Consider the following 14,607-nt stretch of genomic DNA (forward strand, 5'->3'; position numbering starts at 1 on the left):
CAACACAAGGCAAATCTGAAGCCAATACTTTCATCTTTATTATTAATCTTGTTCTCTTTTTGTTTAAATAAATTTTTTCCTTTGTAAAATCTCAAAACGAAAACACTGAACAGGAGTGTTAAAGCCTGTCTTAATTTAAAACACAACAACAAAACATAAAAACGTACGGTAACTCTTTATCTGCATTTGTAAACAACCCTGTCCCTCCCCACCCGCCCCCACTCCACACAGTTTGATAAGATTTGGCATGTCCTTTTACTCAATGCGTATGCCTTCAGCTCTTTGTCATTAAAATGTTCTTTTTATTATTGCAGGTCGGACGATAAAAAAGACAATTTCTGCTAAAAAACGCACAACTTAAAATGAGGAAAAAACAAAACAAAAAAAACAATCAAAGCATTAGTGCCAATATTTCTTGGAACATACAGTCAGCAGTATACCGAATGCACTCAAAACATTGTTTTTGTATAGACCTTCTTAAGCAGCCTTGCTCACTCTTAACAAGACAGGCAGTAACATGCTCACGTACACCATCCTCACATACTCACACACGCAGCGACGCTTTATTCACTTGGTCTCATTCTCACTCATAGAAACGTTGTTCGCGTACTGTGGACTTCCTTAGTATGTGTCCCGCACGCATGGAGAACACATCACAGCCCCATACTGCCAGAAGAATTCAACAATTATCATAGTAACAGTAACAAACGTGATTGAGAGAGAAAGAAGTGAGAAAGAGAGCTGAGAGAACAACAGTAGGAGGTCAGCATCTTGAAAAAAAAAAGAAGACATTTTTCAGTATATCCACTGTTCGGAAAAAAAATTAAATGAAAACAACCATACAAACAAACAACAGAAAAACAAACTGGACATACACGGTAAGATACAGTTCAGTTGTCAATCAGAGCAGTGTTGTTTGCATGTGTTTGGATTCAGTCTCCTATTTAAGGGACGTGAATGGGAACTGCCTGTTGAGTCCGCGCCACACAGTGGATCCTGCGTGACGGCAGACAGGTAATGCTGTTCTACAGTGACCGTCTGTCTGAAGGCTCCTCTGTATTTGGTGTGTGCATGTGTATGTAAATCTGTCTCAAGTCCCCCTACTAAGCACAACGACAACCAGCCAGTCTCTCGGACTGACTGACTTTACGTGTTTTTTTTTTGTGTGTTTTTATTTTTTCAGGTTCAAGTCTAGCAGTTGAAATCTTCATCTGTGGAAAAAGGCCTTATACACATCTAACAGTCCCTGCATTTGTATATATAGTAGCTTAAGTCTGGCCATGAGAATGTGTGTAAGCATGTCTCACATTTCTGCTTGTACGTTGTGTGTATGTATAAACGTACATATGTAATGAGTACTGAATGTGTGTCTTTGTATACATATGTATGTGCTTGGATGTGTGTGATTCCCAGTGTAAGTTGCGTCAGTGTGTCTTAAACATATACTTATATAAAGGGCGCGTGTCAGATGGAGTCAGCCCCTCCACCCAGAAGGTCGCCAGGCAACAGGGCGGCGGGGCTGCCCATTTGGTGCCTGTCCTCCATTTGGGGCGTGCCCCACAGACTGCTGCCGGAGTACCCAGGCGTCACCCCACCCCAGAGCCCTGCCCTGCTCGACTCCCCTCCCCCCAGCCCCCCTCCCCCGTCCCCAGCCCCGTTGGTGCTCCACTGGGCGAAGACGCCCAGACCAGGTCCTTGGGCCGCCGGCACCTCCGGGGAGCTGATCGTACCATCCAGACTTTGCCAGCCGGAGCTGGATGAGCCCACACTACCTAGAACTCCTCCTCCGCCTCCTCCTCCGTTTCCACCCGTAGTCGTTCCTCCGCCTCGCTCACTCCCCGGGGAGCTGCCTCCGCTGCTGGCCACGGCCGCGCCCGGCCCCGATGACCCCTGACCCGACCCTACCGTGACCCCCGGGCCGGCCCCCTCTGCCCCTCCCGCCTGGGAATGTGCAAAATAGCGAGCCACGTCCTCCTCGCTCACAAACTCCGCCAGGATTGTGGTGTTGCCCAGGACGCACCTAGGGGAGACAACGAGAGGTACTCCAATTAGTCCAGTCAAAGTAAGACGAAACTGACAAGTCACTCAAATGACATCGATCGATGGCGATTCCGGTGCCACCACAATACATTTCATTCCCATCCATACTCAAGTGAGTGTTGAGAGTTCTCAGGGATGGAAGCCCGTATGAACAGTGCCCTTTTGAACGGCGTTGTGGTAGTGTGCATGCAGACGGACCACCTACATGTGCAGTGCACCCTGGGCCTTGGCTGCTTCCTGTCTGGTGCTGTAGCGAATCAGAGCGCTGCCCTGGGTCAGGCCGAGGTGAAAGGTCAGCAGGGGGCCATGCTGCATGCAGATAGTCCTCAAGGTAGAGCCATCAATCTGGAGGGAAGGGAAAGGTTAACATGACGAAGTAGGTGGTCTGTGGGTGTCTAAAAGGTGGGGGCAGAATATCCAGTGGCATTCATACATCCACATACGGCCACTGAGGTGTGAAGAGTGCATGAAATGTGTGTGCATCTGGTGATGGATGGTCCTGTTCCAAGGTATCAAAGGGGAAATGCGTGTGTGTGTGTGTGTGTGTGTGGGTGTATATACACACACTGAGTAGCGGCCAAGAGTGAAACTATAAAGAAAAAGGGGGTTGGCTATATAATTAAACATTTTCCATCCCATGTTTCTCCCAGAGCAGTGCTTTCATGCCATAGCCATTCATGCAATCCCTAATTGATTAAATGGATCATCCAACTTCACAATCCAATTAGGCCTGGGTCACGCATGATACCGACACATTTGCATAAGATACACTGAAGGAGAATGCTGATGAACGACGATGACGACTTAATGGCTCCGCGTTCATGCCCGCTCCCACCAGCCCTGGTGGCAATTTTGTTTTACAGCGGTTATAAATTCCGCTTCAGGGGCTGGTTGGAGAACATCAAATTGTGAAATTGCTCTCTTGCACGCGCGCACACACACATCCTCCACCATCAACCTTCTGCTCTGTTTCTGCAAGTCATCCAGTCATGAGCGTGTTGGTATTTTTCTACAGGCTGTCCCATTCCTTTTCTCTCTCATTTTAATTTCCCTTCCTCCCTTCTCCTGTTATTTTAGTCGCTTCCCCCCCCCCCCCCATATGTACCTGAGGGGTCAGGTTGCTAAGCAGCAGCCAGCAGCTGCCCCTGGAGGCCGTGCCATCACTCCACGCCGAGCCTATAGGAGGGAGGGAAAGAAGAGTACAGTTAGCAGGACCAGGAAGTAAGAACATGCAGAGAGTGACAACGCGTTTCTTCTAAGACTAGACCAACCTCTGCACATATGCAAAGTCAACGACTGTGTCAGGGATGTAATGGTTAAGAATACCTAAGCCCGTACCTGGCCCAAATCTGGACTGAGAGTCCTGACTGCCCCTGCCTCCGCCCCAGCTGCTGGCCAATCGCGGGCCTCCACTGCCCCATGGGGAGGGCGAGGCCTGCTTCTGACTGGTGAGGCCCGGAGGGGGGCGTGGCAGCTGGGAGCTGTTGCGATTGGTCTTCCACAGCTTGTTGTGTCCAATGGGCTCAGGGGGCCAGCTGGGCTTGTAGTCGGAGTACTTTGCTGCTTTGGAAACGAGGGCGAGAGAGCCAGAGAGGTGCAGCTTACAAGACAGACCCCAGGAAGGGAACTAAGGAAAGGATGACTTCTGTTCAGACATGCTGCACTATCTATATATAGGAGAAACTGCAGCGCTGGTGATACCGTACACCTGCTCAGACAGAGACATGGGAAGAGAGACGGAGATACAGGCTGAAGCTTGGAGGGAGAGAGAGAGGGGGGGGGGAGAGAGAGAGGAGAGAGGAGAGAGAGAGAGAGAGAGAGAGAGAGAGAGAGAGAGAGAGAGAGAGAGAGAGAGAGAGAGAGAGAGAGAAAAAAATAGACAGAATTGGGAGTAAGCACAAGCATGTGCAGGTGCTTACCTGTGCTATGTGCGTTGCCGAGGGGGCTGTCTGAGGCACTGTAGGGCCAGGCACCTGGTAAAGGCAGCGAGGTGTTGAGGGAAGGGTTCGGCCCTGGAGGAGCGAGAACAAGCCCGAGACAGGAAGTGAGCTCCCGAGAGAGGAAGAAGCTCCCCTCTATAACCGCAACACAACCGTGCACTACTCCAACCCTAGGATTCTTCTCCATACGTTTAAACACAGCAGTTTGAAACCAGGTCATATTGCTGTGAGGTAGCTACGACCCGAGGCCGGTGTGTCGTCTGACCTGTGTTGTCTCGCAGTAACTGGTGGTCTGAGTCGTTGAGGCTGGGCGGTCCGGGGGAGCCCAGCACACTGCCGGGGGTCATGTAGGGGTCAGACTCCGGGTCGGCGCTCGGGATCCCCTTCCAGGGCACGCCTGGCTGGAACTCTGTGTCAAGACAAGCACAAGGACATGTGAGGAGCTTGGAGATGGGAGGGGATCCTCTGTATTGGCAGGAGCCTCGGACTGTCATGGATACATGTCCTGAACTTGATCCCGAGTCCATGAGGCTATTTGCATGAGCCGCATGTCGGGGCTCGAGTCAGAACCTGATGGACCGATATCATGAGGGCGTTGCCTTGGATGATCTCCGCCTCGATTCATGCATGGTTTCGCGCAGTTTTGTGGCACAACAATTACCGAAGGCGTTCAGTTAAATCTAAACCTCCACTCAAGCAAGTTCGATTCAGGAGCCTGTATGTCCAAAGGCATAGCAAACCCAAGTCAACTTAATCCATGTCTGTACTGTACCTGGAGGCCAACTGGAGGTGCCAGTCTTGGTGCTCATCTTGCTCCCTGGGGTCCGCTGCCAGTCTGAGGGGCACTGGGGGGGCATCCCCAGGCCCTCGCCCCCCAGCAGCTCATACTGGGAGTACGGGGAACCACCCCGGGCTTTGATGGGGTTGGGCAGAGGACCTGGGGGGGAGGGGGGGGGGGGGGGGGACCACAGGAGAAACTCAGAAGTCGGAAAAGTTACAGTGGACCCGAGTTACCCATCAGTTCAATATTTGGTGTGGCATGACTACAGATTATGTTGATGACTGGAAAGGATGACGCCCCGAAGCATGAAACCATGTTGTTGCATGATTTCAGAATGTTGTAGCAGTGTTGTATCTACACAGGAGACCAGGGGAGAGCCTCACCGTTCTTGTGATGGGCTATGTCTGGAGGAGAGGGGGCAGGGGAGTGGCCCTCCATCATCCACTTGAAGCGGGACTGCTGCCCCCCTCCGTCCTTCATGCCCCCCACCCCCCCCATCATGGAGCCCAGCTCCAGGCCTGACAAGCCGCCCCCGGGGGCCAGACCTGAGGGGGGGGGGGGAGAGGGGGGGGGGGGGGGAGAGGGGAAGGGAAGAATTAGATGAGACAACCATTTAAAGACGGCAAACCGCAGGGAGAGAGCTCGGGTTGCAAACCCTGATGGGAATGTGATAGTCTTAGACCACGACGGCAGCAATGATTGCCGTCTGTGTAATCCCACTGACATCCCACTCCCAGGAAAGGAGGCTGTGGGAGATTAAAATGCTGGACCGTCGTCAGAGCAACGCCGACACACTACCCGCTGTTTTGACAAATTAGACGGATATGATTCGCTGATGGCCTGGTCTGACCTTATACTGAGAAGAGGAGCGTAAACAAAGAGTGACTGATGGATGTAAGCCACCATGATACCGACAGAAAAACACCCAGGGAAAAACAGAGAGGGGAAGTATACAGGGAGCTACAGTGACACTTCGTCCACACAGAAAGATGACTTCTTTTGAAGTGCTTATCTCTCCAATCGTGTTAACACAATACCACCCGCCACATCGGCCCACTTAACGCCCCCCCCCCCCCCCCCCCCCCACCCGACCGACCATTCAACTCACCGGAGTACATCCCCTGTGATTTGGCATGAAGGTCTGACAAGGGGCCCCCCACGCCGGGGTGCGGCAGGGAGTCTCCCATGGGCTGCTTGGACTGAGACCCCCCCAGATGAGACGGGGACAGTTTGGAGCTCCCGACTCCCGCTCCTCCCACGCCGCCCTGCTGCTGTCTCTGCTGCTGCAGGATGGCCATGATCCTGGCCAGCTGGGGGGGGTTAACACAAAGACGTCAACATCGGAAACGGAGAATATGGACATGAAAAAATGTCACTTCGGCTCTGGTTTATATGTTGAGGAGTAGACGAATGGGAGCTGAGAAGGGGAAACATGTTTGGAGGATTTCAGGAGCACGGTGTAATTCCGGAAGGTTCTCTGGGTTCCAAGCGGCGGTCAGGATGAGGGCCGAGCTACCTGCTGGGGGTCTGCCTGCTGACGGAGAGGCTGGGGCTGGGGGAACTTCCTCTGGTTCTGCAGGAGCTGCTGCTGCTGCTGTTGCTGCTGCTGTTGTTGTTGTTGCTGTAGCAGGAGCTGACAAGCCTGAGGGAGGAGGGGGAGGAGGCGCAGGGGGAGGAGGCGCGGGGGGAGGGAGCAGGTGGAGGAGAGATGGAGATCAGCAAGGAATCCTCACAGTGGAGTGGATAATATAAGACACTTTAGTACACGTGTATTTAAAACGTATTTAATAGAAGTCTTAAATGAATGACTAAGTAACTCAAGTCAACTGTAGACAAGCTGTAGCTATATTGGGAATGGTGTCATAGGTTAGCTGTGTGTCGACACAAAAATGGGAACAGTAGTGCAAGTGAACAGACTGAAAAGCACCAACCGTGGTTCAAAGAAAATCTACTCACCAGGTGGAACTGTTGAACGTGGGGGTAGATGTTACTGAGCACTGCTATCTGCTGGGGGGACAGCTGAGGGGGGAACACCCCTGCCCCCACGCCCCCCACACCTCCCACCCCCCCCACGCCGCTGCCCGGAGACGGCATCTGCTTCAGCATGGGGCCTGGCACCTGCACGCACACAGGCACACACTGAGAACACTCTCAACGACCTTGACCAGGAGCCCATGAACACCATGCGGCTCTCTCAGGGGTCAGGATGTACAGAGCTAAACAACACGTGCTAAATCACCCGACACACAGGCCTATTCCAAGATGAATACTGCGGTAAATGAATCAGGCACAATGAATATCAAGGGACGAATGGCTGTACGTGCGTGAGACCCCACACGTGCAGGGTGACCAGCAGGAGGCCCCCACCTGAGGGGACAGGAACTGATGAGGCACTTGGGCACGGAGCCCCTGGGAGGGGTTGATGGGGTGCATGCCAGGCTGGGGTATCCCCCGGGGCGGGGGCATCCCTCCGCTGCCGCCTCCGTACGCACCGTGACCCGCCATCTGCAGGGTGCCGGGGAGGGGACGGGGCACACAGGGACAGGTTAGGGAGGGGGGGGGGGTTAAGTGGCACAGGCGGTGATGCAGACATCTACCACACACATTCGTACTACATTGGAGGTTCAACTCAGCACCTCGTTTATAAATCAAAATCAAATCAAACTTTATTTATATAGCGCATTTCATGCCAGAAGGCAACACGATGCGCCTCACAGAAGGGAGGCCTCACATGATTTTTCAGGCTCCATGGTCTGGAAAACTCTAGTTTATGCTGCAGTTTTGTGTTTAATCCCTGTGTGCTTTCCTCTTTCCCGTACCTTGTCACCGTAAGGCCCCATGTCTCCAGGCTCTTTGGAACTGGTCATACGGTAGCCCCCTGCTCCCCCTCTCCCTCCTCGCCGCATCTCTCCGTTGTAGTCGCTCATCCCCCTCCGATCGCCGTCCAGCTTCTTGTCCACACTCGGGTCGTCGCCCTATCAAACGGATAACAGACGCATTTGTCTCCGGCAATTGGATTGGCTTTCTGAAATACTCTGATGAGTACGTATATCTAATTATGTGGACTTACCAGAAGGCCCATGTTGGAGAACTGGCGGTTCATAGGATTCATCCAGTTCTCTCCTCCTCCACCCTTTAGAGTGCAAACAAATATTTTTAAATGCTTTTAAAAAACTCAACTTTGAACTAATAAAAATGCCAAACCCCTTTGAAACCAATGCCAAAAAAATCAAATACAAAAGACATTCCCGAAAAACACGACAGATTGACTTGCGTGATCAAAGGCCCGTTCTCTCAACCTACCTTGATGTTGCCTCTCTTGCCCCCGTGGCCTTGGTTCCAGCCGACTGAGTTGTAGGAGGAGTTACTGCCCTGCGGGCCCGCGCTGTTCCAGACCCCGTCGTCCTCGTCCTCCCAGCTGGGGTTCCGGGTGGCGGACACGGAGCCTTCCCCCTTGCCCCAGCCCTCCCCCACCGACTTGGAGACTGGGGGACAGACGGTTTGAATCAGACGCTAAGCGTGACATATCCATCACTACAAACATTCATTCTGTTCAGCTGTCCCTCTCCGGGAAATCTGTCTATGAATGAGTCATCAAACTGAATCGGAGGAAGAAAAACTCCACGAATGGTACGCAAGTATAAGAGTAGCCAGTTCACAAAGGGAGTGAGCTTGTGGAGGAGCCGTACCAGACTTGACGGGGTTGGGCGAGGGGTTCCTCCAGCCGCCGGCCTTGCTGGGGTCCTCAGGGTCGCCCCAGCCCGCGGGCTCGGTGGACTGGCCCCAGGCAGCCGTGCCGTTGTCTACAGATTGTCCTGCCATGTTGCTGCTCCCTCCCCACATACCTGGGCCTGGTGGAGACGGTGAGAGACAGACAGAGAGAGAGAGAGGGAGATTGAAAGAGAGAGAGACAGAGAAAAAAAAGAGAAAATGAAAAAGAGAGAAAAGGAGAGGAGAGAAAAAGAGACAGAATTGGGAGTTAAAATAACTTTTCAATAGTCCCATACGCATACATAGTCCTGTCCAATACACACACAATCCCATGAAATACATCAATAATATGAAAACCCTCCTAAAATATGTATTATTATTGATTTATTAGGATGATACCTGCGGACAAATGACAGTATGGAGTCAGACTGTGTTCCTCACCCATGCCGGGAGCGGTGGCGGGGTTGGCGTCCCTGTTGGGTGGGATCCCCTGCTGTCTCCTGGGCGGCGGCTGCTGCTGCTGCTGAGGGGGCGGAGCCTGCTGGGCCTGGCCTTGCAGTGGCTGCGTCTGGCCAGGGGAGGCACTGTTCTTGTCCCACAGGTTGACATTCTTGTTGTTGTAGCGAGTGGGGTCGCCCCACGCAGACGTCCCGTCGTCAATCTCCATCTTGCGGCTGATGGACTGAGGGGAGGGCTCCTCCCAGCCGCTGGGCTCCAGGGCTTCTCCAGGGATCTGGGGGATGGGGCCGGCGATCCAGCCCGGGCTTTGGTTCTGGCTCTGGGGTTGGGGTCCTCCGGAGCGGCCCCAGCCCCCCTGCATGGACCCTGGTGGTGGCTGTTGGGTCTGTGATTGGTGCTGCTGTTGATTTGGGGCTTTAAGTGATGCCGCTTGGCTGTTTGGTATCTGTGCTGTGTGCGGCTTCCCGCCCCCCCAGTCCTGGTGGCCTTTTCCACCCATGTCTCCTCCCCCTCGGTCTCCTCCCCCTCGGTCTCCTCCCCCTCGGTCTCCTCCCCCTCGGTCTCCTCCCCCTCGGTCTCCTCCACCTCGGTCTCCTCCACCTCGGTCTCCTCCACCTCGGTCTCCTCCACCTCCCCAACCTCTCTGTGGGCCTCCCTCATCCATGTTACCCCAGGAACTGTCGTCGGAGTTGCTTCCACCTCGGCCCCTCCCATCCGACCATCCTCCACCACTTACTGGCTTGGCATCTCTCTGCCCCCAGTCTCCTCCTCCTCCTGCTCCTCCTCCCCCACCTCCTCCTCTCTGTCCCCAACCTCCACCTTCCCCTCTTCCCATCTCCTTCCAACCCACTGTCCCTTTCTCCTCCTGATTTCCTCCCCAGCCACTTCCTCCACCACCTCCTCCTCCACTACCCTGTTCTCCAAACTCTCTCCAGTTACCCCTTGCACCTCCTCCACCTCCACCTCCTCTACGGTCACCAGCCCACTCTTGATCCTCGCTCCCCCAGCCTTTTCCTGGCCCCTCAGACGGCCCAACGTCACCCCAGCCTCCAGCACTCTTGCCTTCTGGTTCTTCTCCGAGGGATCCAGGTTTCCGCATGCTGTTGGCCCCAGGCGGTGGTGCACGGCCTGGCTGCGGAGCACCGCCTCCACCCTCCCAGCCATCCCTGGCTGGACCAGGGCCTGGACCCTGGTTTGTGTGGGCCATGTGGGCCCCAGCAGATGGATCAGTAGTCTTTGAACCTGTGTTCGGGGGGTAAGTCGGCCCACGACCGGTGTTCATTGTGGATGACGAGGAAGTAGACGAGGATGAACTGCTTCCATCACTTCTCCCCCCTCCTCCCCCTCCACCTCCTCCTCCTGATCGCGCTTCCAGGTCCCAGGCCACATTCTGACGGATCTGGGTCTGCCCCCACCCGGTGTTGGACAACACCCTGGGGTCCAGGTCGGTGCGACTGAGCATGCTCTGTAAGGCCACTTCAGCGTTGGGGCCCGGTTGAGAGCGGTGGCGGTGGCTGGAGTGCTCCTGCTGATTGTTCGGGTCACCGCTCCCCGCCCTGGAGCCTCCCCCCACCCCTCCTCCTCCTCCATGGCCTCCCCACTCCTCTACCCCTCCCTCCCCAGCTTCCACTGGCTTCTGATTGTCCCAAGCTCTTGTCATAGTCGCAAACGTCGGAGATGCAGAGTCCTGGGAAACCCCGCCTCCTCCTCCTACTCCTCCTCCTCCACCGCTAGCTCCGCTGCTGCTGCTGTTGCTGCTGCTCCCGCCTCGACCTCCTCCGCTACTTCCCGTTGCTAAGTTACCGGAACCTCCTCCGACACCTGCCGACCCATACTCCCCCTCTGGGCCTCTGTCCCAAGCTCCCTGAGATACCGCTGGGGTATTTGAGCTACCCTCGTTGCCTCTTCCCCACCCTTTGTCTCCCGCCGACCCTGCCTTGTCGCCATGGCTGCTGAAGCCCCACACACTCCCCTCCTGCCCCTGAGCACCTCCCCCTCCTCCTCCCCACCCGTCAGTCTTAGAGGCACCTGTGTTGAGGTCGGAGGAGGAGGGCGGAGGCATCGCTCTCCACGATGAGGAAGTTGAAGAGGAAGAAGATGATGAGCCAGAGAGATTCCCACTCCCTCCTCCTCCTCCTCCTCCTCCTCCTGCCCCACAGTCCATTATACCATCTGCACCTCCAGTTTTTGGTCCCGGTCCACCTACTCCCATCTCCGGCCCCAGTCCCCCTCCCCAGTGCTGCTCCGCGTCCGAGGTAGGCCTGTCCTGGAGCAGGTGCTGCTGACGGTGGCCGGATGGATTCACAGAGGGGAGAGGTTGAGCGGTGCTGGCAGAGAAAGATGAAGGTGTGATTGAGGATGAGGATGACGGCGACCCTCCCTCGGTCGCACCTCCGACGACCCCCGCCGGGGTCCCATCCTGCACCAGGGCGGGCCAGGCGGAGGGGTTGGCGTTGGGGTGGAAGTTGGTACCGAAGCCCCCACCGCTGCTGACCCCCCCGGGGCCCTCCTGAGAGCCAGGGAGAGGGGAGACTTTGGAATTGTAGAGAGCTGTTGCTGCTGCCGGCCCACCCTCAACAACCCCCCCGGCCCCGGCTGCCTGGGCCGGGGAGGCGCCCCACGCGGCGCCGGACGGCACACATTCATTGAGCGAAGACGAGGCGGACGGAGGAGAGGAGCGAGGCGGAGAGGGACTCTCGGAGCTCCCGGATCCCGTTCCAGATACTCCTCCTCCTCCTTTCGGCTGTTGGACGCTTCTCTCACTCCACGAGGCACTGCTGCTGTTCGGGCCGTCCAGCTCCGCTCCCTCCCCTCCCTCGGGGCTCACTCTGGCCCCGGCCACGATGCTAGGCCACTCCTCCAGGTCAGACCCGTCCACAATCACCTTCTCCCAGCCCTGAGAAGGGGGCTGGCTGCCAGAGCCCGCCCCCCATGTGGAATTTGCATAAGTTGAAGTAGTAGTAGTAGTAGGAGAAGAAGCAGCAACTGAAGATGAGGATGATGACGAGTGAGGGGGTGACGATGAGGATGAAGCCAGGTTGGGATCTGGTCGAAACAGAACCGAGAGAAAACAAAAGCGTTTTTAAAAGAAACGTAAGATGTCGAATCCTAATACAGTGGACTTGAGGATATGTGGTCAGACAAGAATACAATCAAACACTACCAGTAACCTGAATTTTAAAAAAGGTGAACGCGCGGGTGAAGCGCACCACATTGGCCTTGGGTTCGAATCCGTCCCCGGGCCTTTTGCTGCACGTATTCCCCTCCCCCCTGCGTTCCTATCTACCTCGAACTGACCTCTATCCGAAGCATGATCATGCAAAAACGCTATCATAAAAAGCTGAACCACGACCACCTGTTGGATTTGACCATCACTCACCTGTGGCTCCGGCTGCATCTCCATGCAGCGGGGGGGTGGCTCCCCTCCCACTGCCTCCTCCCAGCAGCATGGAGGACAGCGGGGGCTGGCCCCTCTTCAGTAGCACTTTCTGGTCCTGCTGGCAGCGAAATCGCGGGGGCACCTCCCGGGGCATGTAGCGCTGCTGCTGGGGGGGTTGAGTTCCAGAGGAGGGGGGCTGTCCGTTGGCCACAGCAGCCCGCTTTGCATTGTTCCCGGCCGGAGGGACCGCGACCCCGGCTGCTGGGCAGGGGGACGAGGGAGGAGCAGGGCCAGGGCTAGGGGACACTGAGCCTGGGGTGGCTGGCGTCTGGGTGGAGGGGGGCTTGCTTGATTCTGGCACTGGAGCGGTGGAAATAGTGGGACAAAAACACAACCGAGAACAATCAGTGCGGCGTTGTGTCAGCTTTGTGGTGCGGTTTGGAAAGAATGCACTGTGCTTTGTTTAGAAATGTCAGCTACATTCACCCAGATTGTATAGCCAGGAAAGGGCAAAGAGCTTACCTTTGATTTTCTGTTCAGTCACCTGTAATTAGAGAGGACACTATGAGCAATCGATGCAAAATGGTTAAACGTTAAAATAAACCATTAAAGTCTCCGATGCCTTTAACGTACAGAGGCAGACAGTACCTTCTGGGAGGCTTCCCTTTTCTTTTTATCCTCTTTCTTCTTTTTCTTGTCTTCCATGAACTGCTGTTCCCTTTCCTGATCCTCCTGTCTGGAAGATGGTCAGAATTGTCAGGGATCATCCTTTCCAATCGCCTACATTATCTCAAGTGTATAAAATTACCCCTCTGCGATATTTTGACATTTCCTTGACATAACCAGCTATTTTGACTGTCTGGGTTCACTGTCATTAACACTCTCCACAATTAGTTAATGTTACAAGCAAAGCAGGGCTGTAATGTTAACCAAGTCAACTTGCTTGCCAGAAGTCTACGGTAACCATTGCCACCACCTCATTGCATTATTCATTGGAAAGCAAATGATTGTAGATGTAACCTACAGGCTATTCCAGATACAAGTACATACAAGATTATGTGAAATTGATTTTAAAATGGCAGCTGTTGGTACATTCGTGTATGAGATAAATAAATTGGCAGAGAAGATGAGACCTAGTACAGTTGTAGAGTATAGCAAGCGAGGGTGGCGCAAGTGTGTCTGCCATTACAAGAAACACTGACATGGGAGGTCGGTTTCACGGTAAAATAAGCACTATCTAACGCTAACAGGGAACAATAACCACTTTGCAACTCTGACCGGGGCCTACAAACTAGCCGGGAAGTAAGCTGCAAATACAATTTAAGCACGGCACGGTTCAGCTAAGCCGCTCAAAATTAGCTAGCAAGCTGTAAAGAACTAGCTAGAGCTAGCGAGCTGACATTAATCCGATAGTGTAAAAACAAGCTACTCGGCTTGTCAAACTCTGTGCTATTTAAGTTACCTAGGTTCAGCAAGTCCAATTTGACCCATTTTAACACTAATGTCACACCAACCTTTTCCCAAAACGGCTAATGGATAGTTAGGCTTTCTGTGTATTGATGCTGCATTCCTTTTAGCTAGCTAGCTAGCAAATCGTCTGCATTGCGATGGAAGATTGTTCTGAAAGCGAGGCCTGTTCCCAGCAGCGAGTTCGGCTGCAGTCAAGCCCCTACTCGTTTCTCCATGCAAGGTCCCCTAATCGCGACAGACCAGTCTTGTGCAAGCTCTAGTCAGGTAACCTAGTGGGCTGCGGTGCAAGGGTTCGCTAGCGAGCTGACAAGGCCAAAGGCGACGATTAACTTCTTCAGTGACGTTTGCTGAGTAGCTTGCTAGCAAGGTAGAGCGGTGGCTATCCAGCGTTCACAATGTTCAAGTGCTCTCCATAAACAGACAGAGTAAGACTTCGTCTACAGTACATCATTTTTATAACTTGTTATTATGAACATCACGGAATACAACATGCAAAACAAGAATGTATCAGGCTAGCTACTCACCTCAGGAATCACAAACTACATAAAGTGCTTCTGTGCAAAATTCTTGCAGACCTAAGGTACTGTAGCTGACTGGCTTGCTAAGCTAGCGAGCGAGCTAGTTCTTCGAGGCGTTCAAGGCTAAATAGAAGAATAAAGGAAATTCACCAAAAGGTAAAATGTTAATTATAGAAAAGAGCTGGACATGTAAATATCCTCTAGTTTTTATGTAGTCTTTAAGCTTTAAACAAAACATGCATAACCTCTTGATGACTGTCGAGCGATGTGAGATCGGTTAGTTTACTATCGGCCATTTTGCTTCTCTGT

At 53.8% G+C, this 14,607-nt stretch overlaps 1 protein-coding gene across 1 annotated transcript; it reads right to left on the reverse strand.

The window, feature by feature from the left end:
- Positions 1-16: 16 nt before the first annotated feature.
- Positions 17-14,584, reverse strand: LOC136940945 (trinucleotide repeat-containing gene 6B protein-like). The gene is made up of 21 exons (XM_067233288.1): positions 14,305-14,584; positions 12,944-13,046; positions 12,833-12,854; positions 12,311-12,670; positions 8,914-11,976; positions 8,451-8,612; positions 8,065-8,246; positions 7,832-7,894; positions 7,581-7,736; positions 7,129-7,266; positions 6,718-6,879; positions 6,278-6,403; positions 5,870-6,071; positions 5,145-5,306; positions 4,753-4,917; positions 4,246-4,389; positions 3,960-4,052; positions 3,379-3,603; positions 3,146-3,216; positions 2,246-2,385; positions 17-2,020 (listed from the first exon to the last, which is right to left on the reverse strand). Exons 2-21 carry the CDS (start codon positions 13,013-13,015, stop codon positions 1,465-1,467), a joined length of 6,264 nt encoding a protein of 2,087 aa, XP_067089389.1. The 5' UTR covers positions 13,016-13,046; positions 14,305-14,584; the 3' UTR covers positions 17-1,464.
- Between the last annotated feature and the right edge of the window lie 23 nt (positions 14,585-14,607).

The sequence above is a fragment of the Osmerus mordax genome, chromosome 3 (genome assembly GCF_038355195.1).
Source record: "Osmerus mordax isolate fOsmMor3 chromosome 3, fOsmMor3.pri, whole genome shotgun sequence".
NCBI lineage: Eukaryota > Metazoa > Chordata > Actinopteri > Osmeriformes > Osmeridae > Osmerus > Osmerus mordax.